The 26,403-nt window shown below is 38.7% G+C and overlaps 2 protein-coding genes across 2 annotated transcripts in view; one reads left to right on the top strand and one right to left on the bottom strand.

Moving 5' to 3' along the window:
• LOC139472572 (uncharacterized) overlaps window positions 1-3,398 on the bottom strand; it is a 33,892-nt gene extending 30,494 nt beyond the window's left edge. Inside the window, exons 1-3 of the mRNA XM_071255042.1 lie at window positions 3,369-3,398; window positions 804-839; window positions 464-557 (exon numbers count right to left, since the gene is read on the bottom strand). Coding sequence (XP_071111143.1) covers window positions 464-557; window positions 804-839; window positions 3,369-3,398 — 160 coding nt within the window. The remainder of the gene's footprint in view (window positions 1-463; window positions 558-803; window positions 840-3,368) is intronic.
• The window catches only part of LOC139472807 (uncharacterized), a 74,234-nt gene extending 54,927 nt beyond the window's left edge, over window positions 1-19,307 (top strand). Inside the window, exons 12-14 of the mRNA XM_071255286.1 lie at window positions 4,165-4,305; window positions 4,475-4,505; window positions 17,237-19,307. Coding sequence (XP_071111387.1) covers window positions 4,165-4,305; window positions 4,475-4,505; window positions 17,237-17,321 — 257 coding nt within the window. The 3' untranslated portion in view covers window positions 17,322-19,307. The remainder of the gene's footprint in view (window positions 1-4,164; window positions 4,306-4,474; window positions 4,506-17,236) is intronic.
• The last annotated feature ends 7,096 nt before the right edge of the window (window positions 19,308-26,403 follow it).

The raw sequence follows: 26,403 nt of genomic DNA, 5'->3' as shown, positions 1-26,403 counted from the left end.
TCAAGGGGGCACGGGTGGTCCAGTCGTCTAGGGCGCCGCGATTCGCTGTGCAGAGTTGCGTCCCTTGGGCATGCCAGAAACCTATGATTGTGGGTTCGAATCCCGGTTCGCCCAAATTATGTTTCTAGGTGTGTCAGCACCATACCCGTGCTCGTGGGTTTCACCGAAGTGGTAAACGTCTGAGACCTGCATCACTTCGGGCTTTCCTCCCACATTAGGCTGACACGCCGTGATATAACTGGAATAATGTTAAAAGCGGCGTTAAACCCAACTCACTCAGTCAAAACATTTCAATCATATCCCTCAGATAACTGGATACAGAAGCCCTTAAGTGGCAGTAACAACCTCACATTATGATGAACAGATGAACAAACAGACGTCTTATTCATAAGCCTTAAGATGTTTCATAAAACTGATGTGTTTTGGTTTGTTTTTTTAAAGACATGTACATGAAAATACTTGCCTACATAATCAGAGACAAATTTTAGTTCAAAGCCCTCCTTGTCGACCCCAACTGAGATCCACCATTCTGCATCTTCTCTTGCAGTAACTCTCTTCTATAAATAAATGAACCAATGAATTAATTATACGCTATGCTACGATGTATTGGTGTCCCTTTTATTAGTTTTAAATGGGGAAAACCATTTCCATTTCAGGCCATATATCCTGAATTAATATCTAGAGTACTTTGCATGTAAGTACACTAAATATTTACAGATGACAGACAATGGACAGAGTTTGATTTCACACACTATCAGTATTAGTGGTCAAGGAACAGTTGAGTAAAAATGACAAAATAATACCTTTTTTTGTGCCTGATGCTGGGTACTTCTTTGAAGCTGAAACAGTAAGATCGGGTGATTCAATCTGTGAGTTGGCAAGTGTAGACAGCAGGGGTCAATTTAACTTCTGGCCGTTGGCCCGTGGCTAGTTAAAATTACAAAGGGCTTGCTGAAACAAAATGTAGGTGGTCCATCTGGTTAGTCAAACTTTCACCCAATCTCCATGTAGGTTTAATTGTTTTAATTCGACACTGCTCGTGAATCATATGAATCTTTTCGATGGGATTAAGTTGGGATATCAAAGAATGATATATGTCAATCATGTTGGTAGAATGACAGTTGGTTGACATTTTGTGATGTTGTGTACAACAACATCTTCATTTGCTCATAAATCACCATGAATTCAGGCAAATGGAAGCCAAGATTTGACCCCAGAGTGCAGTGAAAAGGCATGTCATGGGTGAAGAGTTCTAATATTGTCACAGACTCGCCAGGTGGCTACGTGATCTCAGGTCCGGTCACATTTCGGCCTCCACCATTTAGTTGGCCAGTTAGTTTGGAGAAGGGTCAGCAACTTTTTAAAGGAGCAAGTCCTGCTGGCTACATACAAATCTGTAGATATGAATGTGTGAAATAATACCAAAGGCAAAATTACAAACGACAATTGAAATAACTAACTAAATCAGTGAGTCAGACCACCTGATACTGTTAGTTGTCTCTTACATAACATGGGTTGCTGAACTTAATACACAGACAATCAAGGACAAGCTTGCTCATATTTGGTTACTATTTGAGTCACAGACAAATACTGCTGTAAAAATATCAATATTCTGTTGTAAAAACATAAACATTTCCACCTCAAACATTTATACAAACTCATTTTTTTTCTTTAAAACTTTCAATCTCTTGTATTTAGACAAGATGAACCAAATACATAAGCATAGTGTCTGATATTTATTTATGATCAGATGTAAACATAGTTTATGTTGTTGTAATACCACATGAACATTTGAAAGTGAGAATAATATGATTTTGTTTTATTGCACGATTTATATGTTGTTTTGTTTGTTTGTTGTTTAACACCGCACTCAGCAATATTCCAGCAATATGACAACGGTCTGTAAATAATCAAGTGGATGACATGCATCAATCAAGTCAGCTAGCCTGAGCGTCCGATCCTGTTAGTTACCTCTTACAACAAGCATGGGTGGCTGAAGACCTATTTTAACCCAGATCTTACACCTAATAAGGATCAGGGCGCCTGAAAATATGACACTTTCAACAAGGCTTATCTGATAAAAAAATAACCATGATTAACCTGGAACCTGGAACACAGTTCAAGATAACAGCATACTCGACTTAGATGTATTTTGAAAAATCACTCGAAATATACACCGAAATGTGTTTCATCAGAAACCTAATACAGGATATGATTTTTAGCATGTGGAAATATAAAGCGAGCTTACCTTTTATCCAGGTGTATATCTATGATGTATCTTGATGAATTGTGCTAGCATGGGTTGATGAAGACTTAGACTATCCCATATCTCATATGTTGTAAATCAAAATAACATATTAATTGTTTCAGTATCATTTGGAGCAATATTCGATAAAAAAAAAGCTTGAAAATAATGGAAATTGGTGTTCTAATAAAAAAGGCATTTTCTGCGATTTTTCTGCAAGTTACATTTACTCCAAATCTTTCCACCACTACTCTTGGCAGGCTAACTATAATTCACTAGTAGTTACCAGATATATTAATATCAAGGTAGGAATTTATCTAGGCCTGCTCAGAGGCTGATTTTTAGTGCAAGGTTTATAGCTAAAGTCAGTAAATATTCCAATATTGGAATTGAATGTATCCACGTCATATTTTAATAACTAACGTTATGGCTTTGCATAGGTATCTGACAACAGGAAGTCCTAAACAGGCCTATAATATATCCATGCGTGGAAATAGTTTTGTTAGTTGTTTAACACCAGGCTCAGCAATATTACTCCTCTATGACGGCGGTTTCCCAAACAATGCAGTGATTGATCATGTTGATTTCGTGAGCATTAGGCCTAATCCACACGATTGGGACATGATGACATGCATCAAACAAGTAAGTGAGCCTGACCACCCAATCGAGTTAGTCGCCTTTTATGACAAGCATAGTCGATTCTTACGGAAATCTAGTTGATGAAGACCTATTCTGACCCGGATCGTCACAGATGGATGGTATGGAAATAGATATTAGGTTGACCCAACCTAGGTCGTATGCATACTGATTATGCATAATTATAATAACAGGAAGTGATGTAAGCACATACTTCACACACATCGTACCGCTAAATAATATATAGAGTTGCCCGCCCTTAGGTCGCTAATGACAGAAAACGTGTTTACATATTATCTCGCTAAAGAAAGTCAACAACGATCAATCCACGAGCACAAGTTCAAGTTCAAATGACCTAATATTCTGTTCACATAAGAAATCTTGAAATAGTTTGTGTCTTGAGAGCACCGCATCAGACAAGCATCACTTTTGATACAATTTATACATACAATTATGTTTAAAAAGATATACCAATCACGATACAAACCATGCGTTTCCCATAACTTAGTGCCGCCATGGTACAGTTCCTTGGGAAGCGCGGGAAGTGGTAACTACCAAATTTCAAGTTACGAAATGGCACAAAATGCGAAAGGGCCTGCCGAATTGTTCATTCAAATTATTTTTTTTATCTTTACAGTTTTATTTTGACTGAAGAATTAGTATGGCGTATTATATGTCAACATCAACAATACCCACACGCATTGGACAAATTATTAGCAAGTGCTAAATTCGACTTTGCCGTTTCTGAGTTTCACATATTTTGACGCGACTCTTCCTTCTCGGAGATGATCTGCGAAAGTCGAGAGAGCGAAACACTGATGTTCGGGAGAACACGTTCTGAGATGTATATTAGGAAAAACTGAACAAAAACTAATTAGATATATCTGTACCATAATATATCAATTTGTTACCACAGAACATATATCCAGGTGTTCGAGAATATTATAGAAAACCCCATGTCGCCTAAAGGTCGCAGACGTCATATTCGCAATATTTTTATATCATCAATATTATCATTACATTATTAATAAAATGCGAAAGAAACATTTCTGAACGTCCTGTGCAGACCTTCTATCCAAATAAACACTTTGGGGTGGCTGTTGCGGGAAAATAACATAATTGTAGGGTGTAGATTTTTAGGCGACAGAAATATATCCTATGGGTGACACGTGTCGCCTAAAGGTTGCGATAATGTCGCCCTAACGTCGCATTTGTATAAATATATATATATATATATATATATATATATATATATATTGATAAACTTTTTGTTACATTGCAAGTTTCGTCGTTGATAAGGAGTGATGACACGGAACAGAAGAATCACCTGACTGCCATTGTTACTGGATATGTTGGTATTGTGGTCTTTATCATCCTCATCGTCGTCATTATACACCTGAGGAGGAGTCTGCATGCTGCAAAACGTACGTGCATCTGTGATTTAACTTAACAGCATCAACGACATGTGTTATATACATTAATACACAACGTCTGTCATTTTGTGCACAAATATCGAATGCTTGTAATTTGTGTTGACTGAAAATAATGTTGGAACAGCTATGTTTTGAAACAGGTATGCTTTCTCATTTCTAGTTGGGCACAAACCAAACGAAAGATCAAACAGGTAGGTGTGTTTCTTTATTGCGGTTATCCAGGTTATCAATCCCGTTGTTTAATCAATATTTTAAGGATCAAAGGCATCGATCTTTCTGTAGTACAGTAAAGTACGATTATAATGAACACAAAGTGATCGCTAATTCTAGTTCGTTAGAACCGTAGTTTGTCATAAGCATATATACAGCAAATGGCCGGGAGCAAAAAATATGTTTGTGATATCCGTAAGTTCGTTATAAACGTGTTCGTTAAAAACGTAGTGTACTCTACTGTGATGCAAGATGGCGCATCCACGTCTGTATTTGTTGAAACAGGTTCTTTAAACATGAAGTTTAACGTTGAATATTATTACCTGGGAGGAAGTATGGAAAGATTATGTCAACCATCTCGCCCACAGCATGCTTATCCCAAACATGTATTCCAATACTGTGTCCGTAATACAGCAGTCACACAATTGTTTAAGGCGGGCGTTGGTGATGCCCGAGGAACTATGTATGTGTTGTGGGACATAGGAATGACGATTCCTTGAAAAGTTGCTCTTCCTCCACCATGTTCGTCCCCCGTCGACGCCATATCACGATTCACGGTTACGGTAACAAACTTCAAAGCACAATAACCAGCGACACCGGCTTCGGCTATGTCTACATGACAGTTCGGCCCCGAAAGCGTGCCGTGCTTTAACTATACTAGTTCAGGGCAAGACTATACTTTATAACACTAAACAAGGGGGCAGAGAAAACTACGTTTCTTAATTCAGCCTGAGTAACTGACAAGAAAGTTATGGAAATCTACCTGTTTATGGTGCGTGCCATTTCCAAATTTCCTCACATTATCAGCAACACTTGAACACTTGAACGCGTCTGTTCAGTCACCATATTATATAAATGTAAATTGGTATTATTTTGTTATCAGTTTATATTTTTAATTTTATTTGTAATTTAACGTTGAATTACGGGTACCGAAAACGTTATTCAATTCATCCCACAAGATGAAGAATATGTCTGCCAGATGGTAATGTAGCAGCGATCGTTGACTGACACCATCTTGTATAAATACTTTATGTGGTGGCTTTAAATATAGTTTTACTGTGGAACTACGCAATATTACAAAGATGAATGTACGAATAGATTATAAAATGTCACTGGTAAAAGTAAAACAGGAATATGACGTGTTACTAAAACATATTACGTGTTACATATGATTAGTTACTTAAAGGATACATGTTATCATCTCGCTTCATTCCCTTCATTTCTCTCCTAATTAAGTCTTACACGTGTCCAAATTGAATACAAATTGTCCTTAACTCTTCTATATTACCATTGTATCGTTACATATGTACTTGGCATTGTTTCATACCAAAATGTGTAATAGTTTAAAAGCTAAACAAAATCAAGTTACCTGATTATTTTCGAAATTGTTTTCCCAATAATAAGGAAATGTATGTATCTTTCTGGATAGCATCAGTAATTGGGACAAAGTTTTGATAAATCGCATGCTTGGAAATTTGTTGCGATTTTCGTTTACACTATTTTGACTTGCAATACAAAGTAAATATTTCACCTGAGCATTGCTTATTTTATGGTGTTTATATTTTTACAGTCAAAATGTGCAAGTTTTTCACTTAGGAAATTTATTATATTCCTTTATTACACAAATTGACTGTGGACTATGTCCATCTGTATTGTTATGATAACGAATTCCAAACATTGTTTTATGCTTCAAGGGACTGAAAATGTTAGGATTAAAAGTACATTTCTATATTGTTTGGCTTCTAATCATTGCACAATTAATTTATTGCTTTGTTCTAAAGCCCCTTTGACCGTCTATATCATTTAATGAATGGACAGATTTTCAGACAAAATGACTGAAATATTTAGACATTTTATAAATGGCCTGGGAGAATCACATTTTACAAACTGGCTGTTATATATACACGCTTACAAAGGACAAGAACACATACAAGCATGGGCTGTGAATACAGAAGTACCCGCTTGCAAACGTCCTTTGGGGGTGTTTGAAGGTCTTCATTGATGATATGAATTTAATAACGAGTTACCGGTCGTCGTATGGTCACATTATCTCCTTTAATCCCGTCACATCAATCTTTAACTGTTGTGCGTGTGGGTGACAGGTGCAGTTGGATAGACATTAAACATGTTCTGTACAGTATTCAAATATCAAGTGATGCGCAAGTCCATGAGCAGCTACATTAATTTTCACAGGTGTTTACATCAGGGCCTTTATGCATTGTGAACTTCATTTCAATGCCACATTTAATAATGCGACTTTTACTAACAATGGATTGCAACGACAGATCATGTTTGAAAAGAATTTGGGATCAAACAAGCCGTGACGTTAACATCTCGAGGCCGTGAGAAACACCTGGTTGTATTCGGTAACATAAGTACAAAAGTGTCCCTCTGTACTTCTACACAGTATGACATGCCACAAACTGACATCTGGAATACGCTATAAATACACGTTACGCTCTGCATTTAACACGGGTAAAAGTCATTCATTGTTGATGTGAATTTGATAATTGTTCAAGTAAATTTTACGAAGCGACCTCAGCCAGCGATTGTTTCGTTTGCAAGCGGCTGAAAGTTGGCACAAAGCACCCGATATCACGTACTCTGTGATCCCACGCCAAAGCTATGAATAGACAATGCCATTTAGAAAGTGGTCATATGTAACAAATGTTATATTTACACAATGCCATTTAGATACTGCTTATATAAGCGGATACTGCTTTTGAAAATGAGCTTACCCCCTAAGAAATCAGAGTTCGACGATCCAGCTCTTGCTGCACAATGTCACTTGCATGTAGAGTAAACTTGAACTGATGATGGCGGGTGCAAAATATGACGTAATAGTCATTTCACGAGACACCAGGGCAATTTGCCACAACTTTTTTATAATTATTTTCGAAACGTTTGTGTGATGTCAATTTTTACAAACGATTTAAGAACATGTCAAAAACTTTTATTTTTGTGATAAATTTTTAAAAACGTCTTAAAACATTTTAGTAACTGGTCATGAAAAATAATTAAATGTTAGAGGATGCGTTTTTTAGCATAAATCTATATTGATCCACTTCTCAACGGTCTCTCTCACACCAACACAAAATATGCGCGACTAATTGTAATTGCCTGTGACACTATCTGTGATCAGCAACAAACAAATCATGTGAAGTTTTGTCTTTCTCATATCTGGGTGGTCGGGTAGCCTAGTGGTTAAAGCATTCGCTCGCCACGCCGAAGACCCGAGTTCGATTCCCGACATGGGTACAGTGTGTGAAGCCCATTTGTAGTGTCCCCCACCGTGATATCGCTGGAATATATAAGCGGCGTAAAACCACACTCACTTGCTCATATCGGCAATATTTTATTTAGACATTTAGTCTACAGTTTGGGACGCTCAGTTGCGTTAGCGAGTAAATCGACTCACGGCAGCTCGTGAACCCCAGCGGCCAGTGTCAAAGAGGCGAGAAGAAGCCAAAGATTAGTGCCCCTTTAATTTTTGCCTTTGAAAGGCATTTAGAAGTGATTCACATAAGGAAGAGAATATAGGGATGTCAACTTCTTTATTATGAGGAACACAACGTTTCGGAGTATGTGCTTACTCCTTCGTCAGGTGAATGAATGCCATAAGGCAGAGAGCATATATATATAAATGTACATGTAAGGACAACAAAATTAATCAGATAACAAAGATGGAAAATGACAAAGGGTACAAGCTAACAAAGGAAGCCAACAGATGATTAGTGCTGATAGGTGATTAGCAATAGACAAAGTCAGCCAACTCTTAAGTTATCATAGTTAAGTAAGTGGTAATGGGCACTGGGCAAATGGAGTTGGGGGTGGGTAATTAGCACTGATAGGTGTAAGAATGGACATATCAAGGGGCAAATTGAAGCCACCTAGGCAATTAGCCCCGACAAAGATAAAAGCAATAAGTCCAAAGCACTAGGCAGATAGGTTCCCTGGTCACGGTTCATAGCTGGGATGTATATATATCAAATTAGTCGAATTAAAAACTTCACATTTTTAAAAGTAATCCCATATATGATATGCAACGGACAAATGTATCAGAGAAGGTAATTGTTAATCATTAATATCCAAAGAAGGATTTTAATTAACGTTGGTAACCATAATTTGTTAAAAGCACCTATGTTATTCGATAATAACATCAACAGTTTAAATCATAAGTCCCAAGAACGAGAATCAGATGGCACACAAGTTCAGTAGGGTGTATGGCCACCATGTGCGTTGACAACTGCCACAATACGCCTCCGCATGGACCTTGTGATGCTTGTGAACACATGATTGGGAAGACGACGCCATTGTTGCTGCAAAATGGGGCCAAGATCTTGCAAATTATGTGATTGGTTCTGGAGAGTGTGCAGACTTCTTCTAAGAGCATCCCAGACGTGTTCAATGGGAATGTGGTCGGTAGACCTTGACAGCCAGTCCATGACGTTGACTCCCGCATTCTGAAGGAAATTCCTTGTCAAAATTGCTGTTTGGGGTCTGGCATTGTCGCGTTGGAAGATCAAACCGGGTACATGTGCTGCCATAAAAGGCAGAAGTTCTGGTGCCAGTACCTGGTCGCGATAAGCAGCAGCGTTGAGGTTGCCACGGATGACAAGAAGCCTGGAACGTGCATTGCCACAGAAAGCACCCCACACCATGACACTTCCGCCTCGAAATCTGTCAACTTCCTGTACACAACACTGGGCGTAACGTTCATGACGGCGCCTCCACACCCACGCCCTACCATCAGCAAATCGAAGATTAAATCGGGATTTGATTCCAATTCCTCTGAGTCCATCGTAAGAGTCGTTGTGCCCACAATTGACGTTGACGTCTGTGTAATTGAGTCAGAATCGGCCCGCAGTATGGCCGTTGTGCTTGAAGGTGAGCAGTTCTCGGACTGTTTCGAACAGTTTGCGCACTGAGTCTACCCCTAAACAGTTCATTTCTGGTTGATGTAGCCGTCAAAAATAGGTTACGGAGGTGACGTAAGACAATCTGACGATCCTCTGCATGTGACGTCACACGTGGTCGACATGGCCGAGGGCGATCAGCGGTGGTACCCGTTTGCTGTAGACGCGTCTGTAAATCATAAACAGTCCATCGACTACAATAAGGGCCCACAATGATAACTGGTAAAAATGTTAAAATTTTAAGATTGTGAAGTTTTTAATTTGGTTCAGTATATTTTGTCGATATGAAACATTCTAGTTAATTGTGGATACACTGGGCTACACATACATAACAAAACCAAATGACCGATGAATTGGAGCCTTGATATGCAATAAGACAGAATCTTGTTTATTTGAGGGTTATCCTAATCACCGTTTACTTCTACTACATGCATGGTTGGAGGCAAGATCAAAGGCGCCGCCCAGCATTAATTAGACAACAGATAGGTTTGTCCGTTTCGCCTTGAACCATCACCCCACCCTGTCAGTAGGAGTTATCTAATCGTTGGGCAAATAATTGTGTCCAGTCTACCAAGGGGTTTGAAGGGTGTCAGTTTCGATTGATTTTGTGATAGTTGTGAAAAACTTCGTTATATACCGTATATTTATGTTTCTAACTATCCTCTTATTTGCCGTCGGGTAGCCTAGTGGTTAAAGCGTTCGCACTTCACGCCGAAGACCCGGGTTCGATTCCCGACATGGGTACAATGTGTGAAGCCCATTGCTGGTGTCACGCCGCCGTGATATTGCTGGAATATTGCTAAAAGCGGCGTAAAACCATACTCACTCACTCTTATTTGCCAAAAGAACATAACAAAACCCTGTGACCGATGCATTGGTGTTTTGATATGCAACAAGAAAGAAAATGGATATACCAACAGTAAGTCAGCTAAGTGGAAGATCCACTGACTGCTACATTCCTTTAATAGGCTAAACGGTCCTGTTTGTGTGTACTGGACGTAACATTCGAAGATTAATAAAGTCAATTTGAAGGCTTAACAGGCTATGGAACCGAAAGATAATATGTCAAGAACGCATCTGTTGTGTATAAGAGGATGTTTATGCTAGATTAGATCACGAGGGCGAAACATTAAAGTAGATACACAGAGTTGGGGCACTGACTATGTAACACCAACTATGCTTTTTGAAATCAGTCACTGAAATGAGAGGTTAGGTTAATTAAAACACCAAATTTTGCTTTCATATGAAGCATTATGAGAACTGGTGAGCCAATATGCAAGTATTACACGCATTCAAACACGGAAGCAACGTATAGTTGATTGGTACAGTTTAAATTAATCTGAACACATTTATAGCAACAGTAAGCAAATTAACACGTCAATTGAAAAATGCTTTGTTGCACGTTAATGTTTTTTGTTTTCACTTTGACATAATATATCATAACAGAGTAAGAGAAGGTTTGGGATTCTTCTTGAAAGAACAAAAATAACAACTGTTGTTTACCAAACAGAGAGCTTTTTATGATAAAAAAGCATTGACTATTAATTTCTTTTCTCATTTTCCAATGTAGTTCACTTCAAAAATGTTCTCTTTTAACTGTTAAGGTAATGAGCACGTTGAACGTTACCCTGTGCGATCTGTCACATCTATCACGGATTGGATGTTATCTACAGGTTCAGACATTTCCAATTTCGTCAACTAGTCATTGGAAACTATTTCCCTTCTCCCTTAAAGCGCCCCATGGTCCCCAGTATCGTGATCTACCTTCAGTTGCTAGCTCTTTTTTATAATGTATTGTCCTGTCTAGTGATGTATTTTATGGTTCCATGTTAGTTTTAAATAATAATCTGTGATTAGTCTAGTTACTTTATTGTCCCTTGTTGACAGATTTTATAGTTTACACGTATTTATTATGTATAACCTTTGAAAGTCACGATATGGCTGAAATACTGCCGGTGTGACTTAAAATCTTAACTCACTCACTCACTCCCTTAAAGGGGCACTGATGTAATTCCCTGGGACTGGTTGCTGCCTTTGTTATTGTCTTTTTCCCGTGAGTACCCGGATGATATAGCAGAAACCTAGACTAGTTAGCGACCCACGATGCGCAATTCGTAAGCGCATTTGTCACTTTTATTGATAGTATAAGGGCGTATGGTCAGATTGATCAACAAAATGAAATACAGTTTTGGAAATGATAAGGAAATATAGGTATCTTTGTGGGTAGCATCGGTAAAGGTCAACAAGTTTTGATAAGTCACATGCTTGGTAATTGTGCGATTTTCATTTACACTATTTTGACTTGCAACACAAAGTAAATATTTCTCCTGAGCATTGCTTATTTTATGGTGTTTATATTTTTACAGTCAAAATGTGCAAACTTTTCACTTAGGAATATTCAGTTATTTTACAAATTGACTGAAATATATGTCCATCTGTATTATTATGACAATGAATTCAAAACATTTTTGTGTACCAAATAATGTATTTTATCAACTAAAAAATCTAAATGGAATAGTATCTACATCCTTCGTCTCCGTTGCCTTATGCCCATTTTTCATAGTTCGTGCAGATAGCTACAGTATCATAACATTTACATATATAGTCATATTCAGATGATGTCTCTGCATATATGTGAGGGCAAACTTCTTCCCTTTATTTCATTAGTTTTCCTCCCGGCTCCGAATGTGGAATACAGGCTGCAGGATTACATATGTAACTTGTTATCATTTAATTTTAATGAGATTTGAATATTATTTTTTACTATCGTACTTACGTCATGTCTTACATGAGACGTTTCATATTTATCATGAATTAAATTTATTGCCTGTAAGCTCAACACAATTGACAAATACTCTAAAACATATGACTAGTAAACTATTAATGTACAATCTAAAAAATATCTATTGTAAATGCCAAAATGATGATCAAATATTAAGTAGACGATATATGGACAGTAGCGCTGGGAATTTATTCAACAAGCCCGTGAAAACATCCACTGCTTTAACAAAATGTTTACCTCTCCTGGCGGCCATTGTGCAACGGCCATCGTCTGCAGGTTTCTTCCTGTGATACGGTAATTAGTAGAACCCTCTCCCCAAAAGCGTATCCTCCATGATATAACCTACTCTCATTAATTAAATGCAGTCGTTTCCCAGCGTCACGGCAATGGAGCTGAGACAGAGAGACCCAACCATCGTAAAGTAATTACGGTCCAATAAAAGCAATGCTCCGCCAAACCTCATAAACATTTTCACTGAAAATCGTACTACAGACGTTAAATGTCAAATCACAACAAAACAAACAACGGGGTGCACACGGGTTGTGTAATGCATTGCCCATGCGAGGGAAATGAAATTCGAGAAAGCAGTATAAGTAGACGCTGATTGAGAACATATGTTAACAGAGAGGTAAGCAGACGCTGATTGAGAACACACTTCAACAGAGAGGTAAGTAGACGCTGATTGAGAACATACGTTAACAGAGAGGTAAGTTGATGCTGATTGAGAACATACGTTAACAGAGAGGTAACCAGACGCTGATTGAGAACAAACGTTAACAGAGAGGTAAGCAGACGCTGATTAAGAACAAACGTTAACAGAGAGGTTAGTAGACGCTGATTGAGAACATACGTTAAAAGAGAGATAAGTAGACGCTGATTGAGAACATACGTTAACAGAGAGGTAACCAGACGCTGATTGAGAACATATGTCGACAGAGAGGTAAGTAGACACTGATTGGGAACAAACGTTAACAGAGAGGTAACCAGACGCTGATTGAGAACAAACGTTAACAGAGAGGTAAATAGACGCTGATTGAGAACATACGTTAACAGAGAGGTAAGTAGACGCTGATTGAGAACAAACGTTAACAGAGAGGTAAGTAGACGCTGATTGAGAACAAACGTTAACAGAGAGGTAAGTAGACGCTGATTGAGAACATACGTTAACAGAGAGGTAACCAGACGCTGATTGGGAACATATGTCGACAGAGAGGTAAGTAGACGCTGATTGGGAACAAACGTTAACAGAGAGGTAACCAGACGCTGATTGAGAACAAACGTTAACAGAGAGGTTAGTAGACGCTGATTGAAAACATACGTTAACAGAGAGGTAAGTAGACGCTGATAGAGAAAAAACGTTAACAGAGAGGTAAGTAGACGCTGATTGAGAACATACTTCAACAGAGATGTAAGTAGACGCTGATTGAGAACATACGTTAAAGGAGAGGTAAGTAGACGCTGATTGGGAACATACGTTAACAGAGAGGTAAGTTGATGCTGATTGAGAACATACGTTAACAGAGAGGTAACCAGACGCTGATTGAGAACATATGTCGACAGAGAGGTAAGTAGACGCTGATTGGGAACAAACGTTAACAGAGAGGTAACCAGACGCTGATTGAGAACAAACGTGAACAGAGAGGTAAGTAGACGCTGATTGAGAACATACGTTAACAGAGAGGTAAGTAGACGCTGATTGGGAACAAACGTTAACAGAGAGGTAACCAGACGCTGATTGGGAACAAACGTTAACAGAGAGGTAACCAGACGCTGATTGAGAACAAACGTTAACAGAGAGGTAAGTAGACGCTGATTGAGAACATACGTTAACAGAGAGGTAAGTAGACGCTGATTGAGAACATATGTTAACAGAGAGGTAAGTAGACGCTGATTGAGAACAAACGTTAACAGAGAGGTAAGTAGACGCTGATTGAGAACAAACGTTAACAGAGAGGTTAGTAGACGCTGATTGAGAACATACGTTAACAGAGAGGTAAGTAGACGCTGATTGAGAACATATGTCGACAGAGAGGTAAGTAGACGCTGATTGGGAACAAACGTTAACAGAGAGGTAACCAGACGCTGAATGAGAACAAACGTTAACAGACAGGTTAGTAGACGCTGATTGAAAACATACGTTAACAGAGAGGTAAGTAGACGCTGATAGAGAACAAATGTCAACAGAGAGGTAAGTAGACGCTGATAAAGAACATACATCAACAGAGAGGTAAGTAGACGCTGATAGAGAACATATGTCAACAGAGAGGTAAGTAGACGCTGATTGAGAACATACTTCAACAGAGATGTAAGTAGACGCTGATTGAGAACATACGTTAAAGGAGAGGTAAGTAGACGCTGATTGAGAACATACGTTAACGGAGGTAAGTAGACGCTGATTGAGAACATACGTTAACAGAGAGGTAAGTAGACGCTGATACAGAACATACATTAACAGAGATGTAAGTAGGCGCTGATAGAGAACATACGTTAACAAAGAGGTAACCAGACGCTGATTGAGAACAAACGTTAACAGAGAGGTAAGTAGACGCTGATTGAAAACATACGTTAACAGAGAGGTAAGTAGACGCTGATAGAGAACATATGTCAACAGAGAGGTAAGTAGACGCTGATTGAGAACATACGTTAACAGAGAGGTAACCAGACGCTGATTGAGAACAAACGTTAACAGAGAGGTAAGTAGACGCTGATTGAGAACAAACGTTAACAGAGAGGTAAGTAGACGCTGATTGAGAACATACGTTAACATAGAGGTAACCAGACGCTGATTGACAACATATGTCGACAGAGAGGTAAGTAGACGCTGATTGGGAACAAACGTTAACAGAGAGGTAAGTAGACGCTGATTGAGAACAAACGTTAACAGAGAGGTTAGTAGAAGCTGATTGAAAACATACGTTAACAGAGAGGTAAGTAGACGCTGATAGAGAACATATGTCAACAGAGAGGTAAGTAGACGCTGATAAAGAACATACATCAACAGAGAGGTAAGTAGACGCTGACAGAGAACATATGTCAATAGAGAGGTAAGTAGACGCTGATTGAGAACATACTTCAACAGAGATGTAAGTAGACGCTGATTGAGAACATACGTTAAAGGAGAGGTAAGTAGGCGCTGATTGAGAACATACGTTAACAGAGAGGTAAGTTGATGCTGATTGAGAACATACGTTAACAGAGAGGTAAGTAGACATTGATTGAGAACATACATCAACAGAGAGGTAAGTAGACGCTGATTGAGAACAAACGTTAACAGAGAGGTAAGTAGACGCTGATTGAGAACAAACGTTAACAGAGAGGTAAGTAGACGCTGATTGAGAACATACGTTAACAGAGAGGTAAGTAGACGCTGATAGAGAACATACGTTAACAGAGAGGTAAGTAGACGCTGATTGAGAACGAACGTTAACAGAGAGGTAAGTAGACGCTGATTGAGAACAAACGTTAACAGAGAGGTAAGTAGACGCTGATTGAGAACAAACGTTAACAGAGAGGTAAGTAGACGCTGATTGAGAACAAACGTTAACAGAGAGGTAAGTAGACACTGATTGAGAACAAACTTTAACAGAGAGGTAACCAGACGCTGATTGAGAACAAACGTTAACAGAGAGGTAAGTAGACGCTGATTGAGAACAAACTTTAACAGAGAGGTAAGTAGACACTGATTGAGAAGAAACGTTAACAGAGAGGTAAGTAGACGCTGATTGAGAACATACGTTAACAGAGAGGTAAGTAGACGCTGATTGAGAACATATGTCGACAGAGAGGTAAGTAGACGCTGATTGAAAACAAACGTTAACAGAGAGGTAACCAGACGCTGATTGAGAACAAACGTTAACAGAGAGGTAAGTAGACGCTGATTGAGAACATACGTTAACAGAGAGGTAAGTAGACGCTGATTGAGAACAAACGTTAACAGAGAGGTAAGTAGACGCTGATTGAGAACAAACGTTAACAGAGAGGTAAGTAGACGCTGATTGAGAACATACGTTAACAGAGAGGTAACCAGACGCTGATTGAGAACATATGTCGACAGAGAGGTAAGTAGACGCTGATTGAGAACAAACGTTAACAGAGAGGTTAGTAGACGCTGATTGAGAACATACGTTAACAAAGAGGTAAGTAGACGCTGATAGAGAACATATGTCAACAGAGAGGTAAGTAGACGCTGATTGAGAACAAACGTTAACAGAGAGGTAAGTAGACGCTGATTGAGAACAAACGTTAACAGAGAGGTAAGTAGACGCTGATTGAGAACATACGTTAACAGAGAGGTAACCAGACGCTGATTGAGAACATATGTCGACAGAGAGGTAAGTAGACGCTGATTGAGAACAAACGTTAACAGAGAGGTTAGTAGACGCTGATTGAGAACATACGTTAACAAAGAGGTAAGTAGACGCTGATAGAGAACATATGTCAACAGAGAGGTAAGTAGACGCTGATTGAGAACATACTTCAACAGAGATGTAAGTAGACGCTGATTGAGAACATACGTTAAAGGAGAGGTAAGTAGACGCTGATTGAGAACATACGTTAACGGGGGTAAGTAGACGCTGATAGAGAACATACGTTAACAGAGAGGTAAGTAGACGCTGATAGAGAACATACGTTAACAGAGATGTAAGTAGACGCTGATAGAGAACATACGTTAACAAAGAGGTAACCAGACGCTGATTGAGAACAAAGGTTAACAGAGAGGTAAGTAGACGCTGATTGAGAACGTACATCAACAGAGAGGTAAGTAGACGCTGATAGAGAACACATGTCAACAGAGAGGTAAGTAGACGCTGATTGAGAACATACTTCACCAGAGAGGTAAGAATGAAAAAAAAGAGAACACCAATAAACATGGGTTTTAGTAAACTAATCTGTGGCGCTAAATTTTAAGTCACTCACGAGACTACCAACTTAGGCTACCCCACCGTTCCTAAGGTCTTTATGAGACGCTGTTCTATCAAAAATAATACAATTCACCATGTTGTCTTCCTCACAGAGCCCATCAATCAGAACACCAGCAGCAGCAACCAGTTGGCCAAGCAACTACGGGAGGTTATGACTGGGGTACCTACCAGCGATAAATTTCGTAATTATACATTAATGTCAGAATATTGTATGTAGTAGTTATTGATAATGTATTGTCTGCATATTTTTAAAACATTTCTGAATTACATACACTGTGATGTATGTTATGCCAATCCTCATATATTCTTGTCATCCTCGGCGAGCAGCCTGTTATGATCCACCTACAATAGCTTCAAGCACCCGCATAATAAATAACACACGCTAGTTTTATGTTTTCGAGAATTTAGTGTTGTTTAACATTATCATTTTACTTTTAGTGTGAAGAACATTTGTTAGTCTTTATTTGTGATGTGGTAACATCCTGATTGATGTATTTCCTGGTTTAAAATACACAACATATTAACAGACGTAATAGAGGGTCCATGTACTCAATATTTCTCAAATCAGCAATGTAGGCACCGGTAATTTTTGACTTTCTAAGTAATACAGTGGACATAGCCTTCTTCAATGATCTTGAAGACTTGAATTTCTTTGGTGACGGGGAAGTGGAATGGTGCCATTCCATGTTTTGACGTTTCGACTTGGGATCATTCTGGTAGACCATTTATCATCACCCGTTACCAAATCTTCCTCAATTAGCTCTAAATATTCTATGTCAATGCCAAGGACGTCCAGACCTAGAGTCATCATGAAAAGGTGATCCCCCAAGCCTTAAACATAGCTGACCAACGTTTAACAGTGGAACAGCTAACAGCTAGTGGAATACACCTGTGACATGCGGTCATGACTTTCTTGACGACGTAGATGATATAATTTGTCAGACAATCAGCCAAGTCACACATTATAACCAAGTCGTCGGTATACGATGTCACATAATCAGCCAAGTGACACCTTGTAACCAAGTCGTCAGTATATGATGTCACACAATCAACCAACATTGAAGTATTAACATAGCTGACTCATCCCATATGCATGTATGAAAGGACATTTATATATGTCAGAACATTTTGATGTACGATGATCCATAATTTTTCTCAGAACATTATTCAAAAGTTGGGAATCATAAGAAAACGTTATAAAGAAGATTTTTGTTCAACTAGCTTGACTGAAGTCTGTCAAACAGACCTGAAACAAATATATTCAAAACAGCTTAATATTTGGCAAAATGAAGACAGTCTCCTGACTCATTATATTTATAACTATTATTTAACAACTGTTTTTTTCTGTAAAATATGTTCTTTTCAGAGATTAGATATTAGTCAAGCATCAGGTCTGTGTTACGTACACTGCAACAGTGTTGACATTAAAATGATATTTACATATATCAATTTATACAGAGAAAAACATGCTTAGCATTTATCTTCAAGGAAGAGTGCCGGGGCTGCTTAATACATACATATGTGGACATATATGTATGGACATTTTGATGAATTGAGAAATACCTTCTTGTGGGTATATACATATACCTTCTTATGATTTGTGATCAAAGATCATTGTGGAAAGTACATAAAGAAAATTGAATAAATGTGTGAGTAATCTAAAACATACAAGACGTACCATGAAATCATGACTTGGATTTGGACCTGAAAAGTAGATTAAACTGATGTATACATGTAACAGGATATTGTATATATAGTTTTTAGGAATATAGTTTTAGCTCTTTTCATTTCAAGTAGTTGTATACATCTTCATTAGTTGTAGTACAAAATGTATATGCTTGGGTTAAAAGTCCAAGCGGTTGGTCCAATTTTATTGCAGGGTGGACAGGTTCGTCTATTCCTGTCCCTTTGTCACCAACTCTCTAGCTTGTCAATACAATAGCTTTCAGCTTCCTAGCTGATTAACATTGTCTAACTACAGCTTTCCTCCTAAACATTTGCACACTTTTTATTCACTCTGCTTATAACTCTGCACAGACAGGACATGGACTACCTATAGTTCAGGAATACCATAATCCTATATGATGTGGGTTTATAGACACACCCCGGTGTCACCCACAGGGTTGATTGATCAATTGTGATTGATAATGGAATAAATGTCACCTCAACCAACACAACCGCAGCTTGTCATTTTTCGTAATGAAACACCCCTACTACATACATATGGACATATATTTGCGTTGTATTACAACGTTAATTAATCGTATGTATGTGAATAACACACATACACACTAATAGACACTCTGAATTTATAACAAAACGTAGTTGTCTGTTGATATATATTCTCTTCAAAAAAAGAAACTTGACATAGATGTTAAACCACTTTTTGCCAAATATCTAAAATAATTACATTAAATGAGAACCAAAAAAGTCAAACAGAAAAATGATGTGTCTATAATTCACGAAAACACATGCAAAGCACATAAACGTAGCGATTGGGGATCAATTTTACAGCTTCATCCAAACGCAAACGCCAGTAAAAAACGTGCAGCACAGGATCCTGCATTTAGGCATGCAGCCCCCCTGCTGAATGGGTATAAAAATCCACATCAACGGCTGTTCATACAGTCCTTATAACGGCAGTAGAGGCGGTGACAGAATGCCAAGACTGAATGCAGCTCAACGGAACAACGCCTTTGGGAGATTTCAAGCTGGAGCAACTCAGCAAGAAGTGGCCAGGCACTTTGGCGTATCCAGACAGACAACCGCCGCACTGTGGACCCGATACAACACCAACAGAGTTGGTCAGACCAAGGTCAGGAAGACCAAGGGTGACAACCCAAGATCGACATCCGACTGCGACACCTCCGAGACCGCACTACCACAGCCACGTCTACAACCACACAGATCCCTGGGGTACGCAGAATATCAGATCAAACGTCAACGTTCATGGCGGACAGTTCCAGCAGGACAACGCTCGACCGCAAATTGCGCGTGTTTGTCGGGACTTCTCACAGCACAACAACATCCAGACATTACCTTGGCCAGCCTGGTCATCAGATTTGTCCCCGATTGAGCATCTGTGGGACGAGTTGGATCGACGCGTTCGCAGAAGGAATCGACCGCCCCAAACACTTCCGGCGCTTCTTGATTCACTTGATTGCATCTGTGGGTCGTCGGTGTCAAGCGGTGATTGATGCACGTGGTGGGCACAACCGATACTGACATTTTCTGTATCCCTGTGACATTAACTGTATCGTGTACGTGTGTCTGTCTAGGTGACACGATTAATGTTTTGAACATTGTGTACATTGATCTTCAAACAGTGTTTCAATTATGGTTTCTGTGTCCTATTTTGAAACAATCGCATTACATTACATTTTGAAAGTCATTGTCAAGTTTCTTTTTTTGGAGAGTATATATATATATATATATATATATATATATATCGATAGAAACAACGAGAGTCTGACGAAATCTGAAGACATTTAGACTTGCATGGGATCGTTTGGATAGTTATACTTCACGGTGAGACTAAAGCTTAGATTCTCAGTATATATTATTTTGATAAAAGGAGCCCCTGTGGGACGGAAAAATCAGCCTAAACCTGTTGAACATCTAGGCGTGTTTCATTTTGGCTATATCATTAAGGTAAGGACTGAGCGGAAGGGAAAATAATATTCTTCTGTAACATGGTCGTCATCGTAAGAGTTATGCAATTTGAGCCTTCTCAGACAGCCACTCGACACCTGTTTGCACCAATCAGATACAAGTCACTACTGTTACTACTTCTCTCTCCCAACCAACACAAATACGAACAATGTCGGAACTGTATATGTTTAAGCCTGCTAATTTACTATTTAGATACATGTTTTAACTTGTAAGTACTTATATCCATCAAAAATTAATTATTGGTATCTGTGATACTGGAACACTTTTTGTCGTCCTTGTGGAGTGGAGTTGAATATCAAGTACATGCATATCACAGCAAAAAAATGCAGTTTCCGGTATCCAGATACCTTCCAGATACCTCCGGACACTTACCCAAAATGCGTCCGGGTATCCGGTGGCAGATACCTTGCTGGATACCAGATCCGTGGTATCCGGCATGGACACCTCACCGGAAAGTATGCCTCCTGAAATCCGGGTATCCGGGTATCCGACACCGGATACCTCACCGGATACCTCAATCTGGGTGTCCAAGGATCCGTCACCGGATACCTAATTCTGAGTTTCCAAAAAAATGTCACAATTTAGGGGTTGCATTTTGTTCAAATAGGTGTGAAACACCTAAAAATAGATTGGATTGAACATTGCTGAAGGTTTACCCGGATGCAATTTTTCGAGATGTCTTATTTCTGGTAAATAATGTTAGCCTGGGCATATCAGATAGCTGTAGTAATATTCTGTGTCATTTTAGTTGTAAATGTCCCTTTAAAGTTGAGATCTATGGGCATGTACGTTTGGAGAAGACAATTTTTCAATTTCATCTATAATTCTTTTTAGATGTTAAGCTGTTTAATGAACAAACATGAGTTCTAATACATGTATGATGATATCATTAAATTTCATGTTCAGACTTCCAGATTGTTCTGAGTGAAAGTATAAACTCATCGACTGTGTGCTCACTTGGGCCTTTGGTCCTGGTGAGATGATAATAAGATTATTTGTAACGGTACAAGTACTTTTTATATCTAGACATACCAGCTTCATTTAAGTTTGAAACACAATATGCCTCACTCTGAGGGTGACATGTACCAGATTTCATCACACTACAGAGAGCTCTTCCTCGGTTACTGTAGCATTTATACTGAAAGACACTGAAAGTAAATTTGACCTTCAATATCAGTTGCGACTATTTCAAAAACAATTGTTAAGTGCTTCATATCATTGATATCACTTATGAAGGCCCTAGACAAAATTATATGCAAAAATGAAAATATGGCTTATACTACTCATTGAAATTAGGTGACTGTGATTTGTTACCACTGCTCATACATAAGTATTCAAATACTATAATATATAATACTGCATGCACAATACTTCACAAATATCTCCAGAAATGGGCATTTTAGTGATAATGGAAAAAAAATACTTTATGAATGACCTTCAATATTGCCCTGATCTTACACTTAAACCCTTCGTGAGTTATCACTTTTGACCTTGACAGTGTATTTGACCTTCAATATCAGTGACAAATATTTCAAAAACATGTCAAAGAGCTGTCCAGCACATAAAACAAATATGGTGTCCTTTGGTGGAATTCAATGTAATATTGACAAACATATGACAATGATATACAACTATATGTATAAGAGTTATTTAGACTTCTGCAGGAAAAGGCACTTTAGAGAAAAAGTAAGTGTATGACCTTTTGCCAACTTCTATCCCTGCCCTAAGGAAGAGTTTGGCCATTAACAAACTTTCTGTCTGGCTATGACATTGACCTTTGACATAACAGATGAATGTGTTATTCCAAAGATGTCCAAGCAATGCATGGTTTCATACGATAACTGTGGCTATCAAACTGAGGAAAAATCTTGGAAAATCTCTATTTACACAGCTGGCTAATGAAATATAACACATTATCAATTTATTTTATTTATATACCTATATCACACATTGAACAGTGTTCACATGATGGTTCCTGATGCAGTATGCAATTTCCTCCTTTTCTTCAATACTAATAACAGAGTGGGATAACTATTCGCTTGAAAGCATCAGCAGACCATGCTCACTAGTTCAGAGTTACTTGCCCTTAATCCTCCTTTTCCTTCTATATTGCCATGGAAAACAGGAACCAGGATGAGGGGAGGCCAGATGGGCTCTATCCATGTTGCATTGTGCTAGTAGAATTGAGAACATTCTATTTGGTATTTGGGTCCACATTTATAGACAAGTAGTCCCTAACATCATTCCTTTCAAGTGATTACCACATGGCCAAAGACAACAATTTCTTCAACGTCCTTGAAGGGTCCCACTCCGACTTGGCATTGGTTGGTCTTCTCACATTAGCCAGACAAGCCTTTGTGAGTGTGTCCCAGTGTCACTTGGCATACAACTTCTTGGTAGGCCCCCATTGAAATAACAGGACTCTCCTCATCGCTGTCTGCCAATCACTTCTTAAATCTGGAGGGGTCCTTCCAGACTGTCAACCTGGAGTAATCATCCGGGTATCTCAAGCTGGACTTCACTTTCCAGAATTATGTTTAAAGATTGTAGCAATAAAAAGAATTGTTGCAACATGTACTTACAGATGAAAGGCAGCAAATTCACTTAGTGTATCATATTTGAGTCTTGTTATATACCAAACATTTGAGATATATATTGTTCCATGCTTTTGAGTTGAAACAATCATTAACTGACATCTCTTAAAACTGTTCCTAGCAACCTATGCTTACCATACAAGCCAAAGTAATAGATGAGGGGTTATAGCGAAAACGGCACCTCAGCAAAACGTCACCGGGCGAAAACGGCACCGATTGGCGAAAACGGCACCTCGACTCAAGCCAAAACGACTACTATTGTCTGGCGAAAACGGCACCTTATATTTTTTTTTAACCTTGGTCAAATAAGTGCTATTAGTGCTAATTAGACCCCTACTCCAATTTACTCTCCGACTGATTGGGAGGCGCAGTTAACTTAATGTGAAAACACTATATGCTTTCAAGTTTTAAGTACCTTTACTCAATTTAAACTGAAACTGTATTTAAGAGGCCTAACATGGTGCTGTCAGATCACAATTATTCACAATGGCCTTTCGATGTGTTGCATGAGAGAAGAATGTCAGAAAACAACAACATGCTGTGATAACTGTGACCATGTAAATAAACCATATATATAACTCCAAAAATCGTTCTTATCCTTATTAGAAATAGAGGTGCCGTTTTCGCCCGACACATAGTAGCCGTTTTCGCCAAATGCGGTGCCGTTTTCTCCAGGGAAACCGGTGACGTTTTGCTGGGGTGCCGTTTTAGCCTGCACCCATAGATGCGGTAGCAAGTGGGCTTATTGATCGCTCGTAATCGTACCCCAATAACGTGGGATATTGTCAATAACAGTCATCATCGGTGCGTCTGGATCGAGTTCACAACATTGATCACTGGTTTGTCTAGTTGAGATTTGAGATTTGATTAATTATAATCCTTGTCATTTAGCCGAACTATTGCTGGATGTGGTGTTAAATGAGTGACTTGGGTTTAACGCCTCTTTGAACAGTATTCCAGTTATATCACGGCGTGTAATCATAAGCTTGATGTGGGAAGAAAGCCCGAAGTGATGCAGGTGTTACATGATTACCACTTTGATGAAACCCACAAGCAAGTGCATGATGCTATCCTCGATTCAAACCCACGACCATCGGTTTCTGTCAAGCCCAAGAGAGGCAACTCTGCACAGCAAGATGTGGTGCCTTTGATAATTGGGCCATCCATGCCAACAGGAGATAAAGAACAAGCAAACTGAAGACATATTTGCAAAATAGCTACATGAACATTATGAACCAAACAGAATAATTACAAATATTTACCACTCACTGCTACTCTTCTCTTGTTCCTCATTGCTTCTCTTTTTCCATTGATGCTGTGCAGATGACTGACTCATTTATTCATCCAGACATTCTGCAAACACAAGTAGCATTCACATTACAGAAATGTCCAAACTGTACATGCTGTACATTGAATTCAATTGCAAAGACCCCAGTTGAGATTCCAACTTAGGACTGTCCTTATTAAAATATTTCATCCCAAACATTCAGAGATAAAACATAACCCCGTATTTAACAACTGTCAAACAATTATTTGACAACAAAGCCAGGGTCATTCTACATACACTTTACATAGGGAATCACTTGTTGCAAAAAAGATCCTCGCCAAGGTCAGAGTCATTCCATGAAATATTGAATTATTAAGTTATGAAGCTTATACAAACAAGGACATAACAGTGTAATTATTAAAATATCTTAAGCGTCAAAGAAAATAAAGTCTTTGTTGGCCATTATTGTAAATTATAGTCTGTATTAGCATCCCACGAAAGTTTAGAGGTAATAATCGTTCCTAGATATTTGTACTTCTTAACAATTTCAGTTTTCTTCATTATATATAAAAAGCGGATCTAATTTGGATCATCTTGTTTAGACAACAAATTTATTACGCCCCTTATGCAAATCCTTCTCGTCATAACAAACAGTTGACCACAATACCAAAAAAGGACCCTTGACGTTTACGGTAAAGTATGTAGAGCAGGAAAATATCTAAATCAATCCGTTCCATAAGATCTCTGCACAGAAATCATGGAACATAAGGTCACGAAGCCCTGCTTCGTACCTGGCCAATCGCCTTTCCAAATACTATTGATTTCCGCGTTGTGGGTGGCTCAGAGGAATTTCGGCCGGCATTTCCGTGGTGGAGGTTAATGAGAACAATGTATCGATACATGAGGTAAGCTTATCGTAATCAAGCATCACAGTGTATATCGATACATGAGGTTTGTTTACATCCATGTTCTAAAATGGCGCCCTGGACCGTAGAGGAATTATGGGTAAAATGGCTTGTTCCGGGTTAACACTAAGCTGGGCCCCGTCTCTAATATCACAATATTGTTTGGCGCAAGTTGCCGACGCGCATAGGGAGCCGGGAACCAGCTTTAGTTAACATGACATAAGCTGCCCAGCAAACAATTCTACGTTGTGACAACGTTGTGACAACGTTGACTTTTCGTTGTCACAACGTAAATCTGTAGACTCCCAGATTGGTTGCTACAACGTTGTGCGTAAACCAAAATACAACCAAATCAAGACGTTGTCACAACATCCATTTTTTACGTTGCTACGTTTATCCAAAACGTCGCGACAACGTAGGTATCGCATACATATGGCGACACTACAGCCATTGCAGCACGTTGTTGCAATGTCTATATAGATTAACGCCTGTCTTATTCCTCAATACCTCACAGGCAGCCTGAAAAGTTTGTACCAATCTAGTAAGACATCAGGTACCAAGCAATACATTCTGCAAATTGAATTCACTTTAACCCTATCCGTGAAACAGCAAGTCAATGTAATGCACTCTCTTTTGGCAGAGATTGAAATACGGCCAAGATAAAAATCTAAATGTTTTAAATTATATGTACAATTTGGTTATATAATATTTTTTTTCCCAAACAGTTTTCAAGGCTATGTGCAAATTGTTCACAAATGTTTCAACACAATTAAAAGATATTTGATTTTCCCACGAATTTGCAAATTAAAAACCATCAAACA

This window comes from Haliotis cracherodii, unplaced genomic scaffold (assembly GCF_022045235.1).
Source record: "Haliotis cracherodii isolate W230 unplaced genomic scaffold, xgHalCrac1.p SCAF_25, whole genome shotgun sequence".
NCBI classification, from domain to species: domain Eukaryota; kingdom Metazoa; phylum Mollusca; class Gastropoda; order Lepetellida; family Haliotidae; genus Haliotis; species Haliotis cracherodii.
The sequence above is the reverse complement of the archived record's forward strand: the minus strand, read 5'-3'. Positions and strand labels throughout refer to the sequence as shown.